This window comes from Tarenaya hassleriana, unplaced genomic scaffold (assembly GCF_000463585.1).
Source record: "Tarenaya hassleriana unplaced genomic scaffold, ASM46358v1 Cleome2, whole genome shotgun sequence".
Taxonomy (NCBI): domain Eukaryota; kingdom Viridiplantae; phylum Streptophyta; class Magnoliopsida; order Brassicales; family Cleomaceae; genus Tarenaya; species Tarenaya hassleriana.
The window spans coordinates 8002441-8009738 of record NW_010965372.1 but is presented as its reverse complement, the minus strand read 5'-3'; the positions used below and the strand labels follow the sequence as shown (position 1 = coordinate 8009738).

Genomic DNA, 7298 nt, shown 5'->3' with positions numbered 1-7298 from the left:
TGAAATCGAAATAAAGATGAAACAACCCGGATATAATCTTCTAGGCGCGTAGAACACTTTCCTAAAACGTTATTCCCTCCCCTACCGAGCAAAGGAGAAAGCCGAGAATACGTTTAGAGATACAAAGAAGATCCGCAACGAATGATTTGCTCCTCAAACGTTGTCCAAAACAGAAAAACCCGAGAAAGAGGATGAACAGTAAAGAATGAAGAAGAAGTAGCAAGTTTCTTCTTCAAAAAGGCTCACAAATCTCTCAAGATCAATTAGATTTCGTATATCAACATTCTCTGACGTTCTTGGCTTTAAAAGCACAAGAGACATGATCAAAAGTTGTATCCATTTAGTAGTTTTCATGCGAAAGGCCGCATTTGTTCATATTACAGACATTTAACACGGTCCGTGTCGAATCTGACACGGCCGTGTTGCACCTAACACGGTCCGTGTTGCACCTTAACACGGTCCGTGTCAAATGTCTGAGAAAAACAGCATTTTCTCAGAGAATTAACACGGCCCGTGTTGAACCTTAACACGGTCCGTGTCAAATGTCTGAGAAAAACAGCATTTTCTCAGAGAATTAACACGGCCCGTGTTGAACCTAACACGGCCGTGTTTGTTACAAACACGGTCGTGTTACATGCCCGTGCAGAATTTCTGCACTTAAATTTCACTACTAAACACAAGTATATACTTTACAAAATACATGTATATACTTTACCAATTCATACTATATCATTTACGAATATATAACTCCTCCACCATATCCGTAATACATATAAACATGAATCACATGAGAGATTTATTAAATCCATCAATTTACTCTAAAATAAACAACATTTGTCAGGCTTATTATTTATTTATTTTTATTTATTTCGTGGTTGTCTGTCTGTCTAATGCCATCCATATACAATGCTTCCTTGGAGTTGGATCCTCTGGTTGCCGCGTAAACTACAATACTCTCCGTATATAAACCTAATATTATTCTCTAATTCTATATACAATACAAATCATAGCAGCATAATATGTATGAACTCAAAATATATTATATAAGACAGTAACAAATATTTACTTTTTATTCGAAATTATTCATCTAAAAAACAAGTTATATAGTCAAAGTTTTAAAATTCAATTGAGGAATTGTTTAGCATAATTACCGTTCGATTTTCAATCACAGTGACATATAATATATTATATAGCAGCAAAAATGGACGTGGAACACAGGTCGGTAAAATGGTAAAGGGACTCATCACTTGTCCTTTTTTAATTATGCTATTTTCAATGTAATTACGTAAGATCATGCTAAACAATTTGTTTTATATTTTAAACAACATTGTTACTTGTATATACCATCTACATATCAATATATTTTTATTTAGGTTTTATTTATTTATTACCAAAAAATATAAAAATGATCAATATATTATATATCTAAAATCATTTGATTCGATTGTAGAAAACGATAAAATAATGATTTTATAATTTGAAAGTAATGCATCAAATTTAGTATTATATGTGTATATATATTCGTTGTGATAGATAATAGAAAGGTGGTATATATATATATATGTATGTATGTGAATTCGGGACATGCATATATATATATAATCATTAATGTTATAGGTATGCATTTTGGATGAGATATTTAATTTATTTGGTTGATAATTAGATGGAATTAAGTTGAAGAAAAATTTGATTATTAATTTATGGGGTTAGTCAAAGGGATATTAATTCTCAAGTCAGCAGACGCCAAATCCGTCATTATTGCATCCTTATAATTGGATGTATGGCCTTTACTTGCACAGTTCAAAGTTCAAACCCATTACCAATTTCTAATTAAGTCTGTTGTTAATTCAAACCTAATATTAAACATTCACATTAATAATTAATACCTTATTATCGTCAATTCAAATAGTATATGGTTTGATACTTCAAAGTTTGATTGGACTTTAGTTAGATTAGCGATTATATTTTGTGTATTACATTCAATATGATTCAATTGTTTTAGGATTTGACTAGAAGCAAATTTCTATTGTTATTTTTTTGTTTTTAAAAATTAATTTTTTATAATTTTTAAAAGTTATACAATACAATTTTTTATATCATTTCGTATATATTATTTGGGTCGGATAGATTGAATTTGAATTTAATTTTGACAAAACGGAAAAAAGACAACGACACGTATCTCAGTCTCTGTCATGTTTCATGTCGTGCCAAAGTGAGAAGTTTGACAAATGGAGAGGGGATATGAACCGAATCTATTTTAAAATATAGAAATTCAAGTCTCTATATAATACATATCATTGGTTCAAGGGGTAATTAAAATTTAATTTCGTGGTTTCACACAAGTCAAAAAAATGACCGGGTCCCACGGGTGAGGTCAACAAGTTTACCGGGAAGCATAAGGTAATTGTGGAATATTATGCGGGTCCCACAACCGGTCGCCGGTCAGAATAACAAGCCGGTCCCCGTCAATTTCGTTGACCTGGCTCCACATTTCATCTTGTCCCTTTTCTCTCTCTCTCTTTTTTCCTTTTTATATACAATTTCGAGCCGATTATATTAAATATATCGTAATTACTTTTAATTTTAGTATTTAATTACAATAATATGATCATATTTATTTAAACTCATGCTTTCCTTTGATTTTTCCTCCAATAATATACATAACTAGACATGAACCACGTGTCAATTTATTAAATAAATAATCAAAAGAATTTAGAAAAAGTTTAAATCGTCTATAGAAGTTAGTAAAAGAGAACTGAAGTAGTTAAGTTTATTAAGTAAAAAAACGTTAAGGTTATAGGGTACGGTTATGTTAAAAAAAAATTAGTATGTAAAATTTGAATTTATAGAATTAAAAAATGAATTTGATTTATTTTTTTTCTAATGACACATCTTTTAGTTAGACTATCTTATTAATTAACTCAACTCTCCATTGGTTACCAATCAAAGGTATTAGTTTCATAAATTTATCAATTTACACATATTTTTTTTAAAAAAAATTATACACCCTCTAATTTTTAATGATAATGGAAGAATCTGAAAGCATTTGTGGGATGGATTAGTTATTTTTCATAAACGAATATTTTCCATGCAAACGTGTAATTTATAAGAATCGTGTTTAGAGACTTTTAGACTTACAGAGTTATGTTTATTTGTTGGTTTGAATCACGGTGGTTGGAACAAAAACTATACATTTCAACCCAAAATTAATGTGCAACTGCATATAAAGTTCCCCCGTTTGGACCACCTTAATATACAATATTCAATTAAAACCCTAACTTTAACAACTTCTAGTTATAAATTTCTCATCTCTAATATGTAAAGGAACGACGATTTCAACGACGAATCTATTCGGAACTTTACAAATGTTTAATCGGTCCAGCATTTTATGTCAGTACACAAAATATGTATATATGTATGTATGTGTATATGTATGTGTATATGTATGTACGTACGTATGTATGTATGTCAATCACGTGGAACGCGCCGCTCCGGCCGCGGACGGTGGGGGTTCACTTTTGTAGTATGATCGATGAATGAGTCAGAGTTCTTTCTTGAACGGGAAATCAATTTCATTTAAAGACAATTTATTTATAAAAAAAGAGTAAAATTCTCTTTGACAATTGCAACGAACTTTCATCTAAAATTGTTAGACGACTATTAATAGATTTTGCATAATCCATATATATATCATGAGTGCAGTTCGGTGTGTTGACTTGACTATATCGAAATGAATTTTCGTATATTAATTTGGTAATTAATCTAGTAGTTAACACTCGTTAATTAAAATTTATATTATTTATCGAAATTCAGACAAATTAAATAATAAATGCGGTATACATTTATGTAGTTGCAAAGAACAAAAGTAATATAACAAATTTTTGCCATTAAATTGAATGCCGCGAGCGTCGGTATAATGTAAAATATGTAATCTGGACGAAGAAAGAGACGGCACGCAGTGTAGTATAAGTTAGTTAGAAAACAGCACCACGTCTGGAAAAGTGTGGGCCCCACGAGCTATTGCCAGGTGGCAGACGAATGACGCAGACACTGACGCCAAAGGCGATCCAAAAATCTCCACATATCTTCAGAGAGAATTTAAAAAGCTTTGAAACCGTATATACACACATATGTACGTATGTATGCACGTATTTATATACACAATTACATGGATATTATTAATATAATTACAGATATCGTAGTCGACGTCAAAAACCAGTTTTATAGCCGAAGCATTTGGTCCGGTAAGAGACTTTCCTCTCTCTCCCTCTCTCTCTCCTCAATGGTGGCCACAGATTTTACCACACAGTCTCCGATCTGTTTCTCTCTCTAAGCTCCTTGCGAGAGATCTGTCTAAGCTCTTTCCTTGATTTTTCTATATATGGAGAAAGGGTACAACAAAGGGTACGGAACCATCACACTCGATTCTTCCGATTGTACCTTCTTGCCCGGAAAGTCTCCTCCTTTTCCTAGGGTTTCGGATACTACCCTTCTCCATATATAGTCATCACAATATCACCCATCGCAGTAACAACAACGAGACGATCAACAAGCGAGAGATGTTCCAGTTTCCGGCTAGTCTCAGTGGTCCGCACGGCTGCGGAGATCATAGACAGGGTCAGTCTCCGCCGCCGTCGTCGGAGGAGGAGGCGGATGAGCACCGCCGTGTGGCTGTCGGAGAGGTTGACTTCTTCTCGGAGAAGAGAGATAGGGTTTCACGTGAAAACATCGCCGGCGATACAGATAGGGTTCACGTTAAAATGGAGATTCCATGGGTTGAAGATGATGATCGATCCATGGATGTAAATGTATGTTTTCATTGGTTTCTTTGGCTTTTTATTTTTCTTTTTCCTATTTTTAAGTGCTTCCAATTTGTTGGGTTGGTGAAACACTGAAATATACTCATGAGAATCGAAGATCTATCGCTTTAGTGGTTTATATATATGGTTATACATGTAGATGTAGATTATGATGTACCAAATAAAATATATATATATATATATATATATATATATATATATATGTATGTGTGTGTGAATTTACGTGATGTGTGTGTGTATATATATAGATCGGATTAAATCTTCTGACGGCGAACACGGGGAGCGATGAATCAACGGTGGACGATGGATTGTCAATGGACATGGAAGAGAAACGTGTAAAGTCTGAGGTAATTACACTAATTAGTTGATACGGTCTTTTCTATTTTCTTCTCTTTAATTACTGCTAACCACCAAACAATCGAATTCAAACTTTGTAATTACACTTTTTCGCTTTTAACCCATTGAAACTAACGGATATATATAACCAAATATCAAATAATTATAATGATAACCCTTCAACGTCGATCGTATATATAACCAGCCCAAAAAATGAAATAATACAGAAACCCTAACAGTCAATTGATGAAAATTTTATTTTTGAAGGTGGTGCAAATGCAAGCAAAGCTACAAAAGATGAGCGAAGAGAACCAAAGACTGAGGGAAATGGTAAACAAAGCAAACAGCAACTACAGCTCCTTGCAGATGCAGCTTGTCGCTGTCATGAGACGACAAGAACATTACCGTACATCCTCTTCCTCCCAAGCCGACCGTTGCCTGGTACTCACATTCTCATCAATCCAATCCAATCTCTCTCTCTTTTTGCTTTCTTTATAACGTTTACATCAATTATATATATATATATATAAACTTTTAGTTTCTTTTTGGCCATCTGTTATATAGGTTTCATTTGGATGCTACAAGATTTGGATTTCGCATGATCATTTGAAACAATTAATAGATTTTCGAGTTTTATCATATAAAGGAAAAAAAGAGTATATGGGTTTGAGTTTTATTATAAAATACAGAGGACCTTTTGCATAATCTGTGCAGAGATAACATTTTCCATGGATCTCGTAGATTATTCAAGATAAAGTTTAATGTTGTAGGTTATTTGTCAAACCAAATAACAAAATGTTACAGAAATATGTATGTATATATATACACACACATATACGAGTGTGCGTGTACATGTGCACAAAGACTTGTACAAAAGTATGGTATACATCCAATTGATGTTTTGGCTGAATTGATCAGGGTGGGGAGGGGAAACGGCAGGAGCGACCGGCGATGGTGCCAAGGCAGTTCATCGATCTTGGACCATCTTCCACCGCATCAGAGCGTGAAGCCGAAGTGTCGTCAGAGGAGAGGATGACAGTGCGGTCAGGCTCTCCTCCTTTGCATTCCAACCCACGAGATGAAGGAAAGAGGTTGCTTGGGAGGGAAGAAAGCCCTGAATCCGAATTCCCTAACAAAGTTCCCAAACATTATCCCTCCTGTAATGGCAACGGTAACGTCATCGATCACTCGGCCACGGCCGAAGCCACCATGCGGAAAGCTCGTGTCTCCGTTCGTGCTCGATCTGAAGCTCCAATGGTAACCATATATAAATATATAGTTTTGTATTATAGGCAGAAAGTTCGAATCTTTATCAATGTTTCGGGGAATAATATATATAAGAACGTTTCTATATCGTTGGACCGTTATAGATAAGCGATGGATGTCAATGGAGGAAATACGGGCAGAAAATGGCGAAGGGAAACCCGTGCCCACGAGCTTATTATCGCTGCACCATGGCGGTGGGTTGCCCCGTACGCAAGCAAGTACGTTATTTAATCACTCCCAAATCTCCTCTATTTATATGAATATATATTATTATGGAAAAAGAAATATATAAGAGTCATAATATATGAAAACTTGTTTTAAGGTGTATAGTATCAAATATATTGGTGTTCTAACGCATGTTATGACAATGCAATGATCTATAAAAAGGTACAACGTTGTGCGGAAGACAGATCTATTCTCATTACAACCTACGAAGGGAACCATAATCATCCCCTCCCGCCAGCCGCCATGCCAATGGCCTCGACCACGACTGCAGCCGCTAGCATGCTCCTCTCGGGCTCGATGTCGTCGACCCAAGAAGGCATAATGAACCCAACAAACCTCCTGGCTCGAACCATCTTGCCAGCTTGCTCCTCAACCATGGCCACAATCTCTGCCTCCGCTCCATTCCCAACCATCACATTAGACCTCACCACCAACTCATCAAACGCAAACGCAAACGCTAGCAACCCTTTACTGCAATTCGCTCACTGCCCCGGATTTTCTGCCGCTGCGTTTAATCCCTCGATCTTGCCTCATGTGGTGAGCCAGGCTTCGTATTATAACAACAACCATCAGTCCAAGTTTTCCGGTCTGCAGTTACCGGCTCAGTCCCTCCCGACAGCTCTGGCCGCCGAGAGTGTCAGCGCCACCCCG

At 35.6% G+C, this 7298-nt stretch overlaps 1 protein-coding gene across 1 annotated transcript in view; it reads left to right on the top strand.

Annotated features, from left to right (window-relative positions):
* The first annotated feature begins 4207 nt into the window (after positions 1 to 4207).
* The window catches only part of LOC104812974 (probable WRKY transcription factor 31), a 3735-nt gene continuing 644 nt past the window's right edge, over positions 4208 to 7298 (top strand). Inside the window, exons 1-6 of the mRNA XM_010540429.1 lie at positions 4208 to 4808; positions 5069 to 5167; positions 5424 to 5597; positions 6075 to 6413; positions 6527 to 6640; positions 6810 to 7298. Of these exons, the coding sequence (XP_010538731.1) occupies positions 4560 to 4808; positions 5069 to 5167; positions 5424 to 5597; positions 6075 to 6413; positions 6527 to 6640; positions 6810 to 7298 (1464 nt within the window). The 5' untranslated portion in view covers positions 4208 to 4559. The remainder of the gene's footprint in view (positions 4809 to 5068; positions 5168 to 5423; positions 5598 to 6074; positions 6414 to 6526; positions 6641 to 6809) is intronic.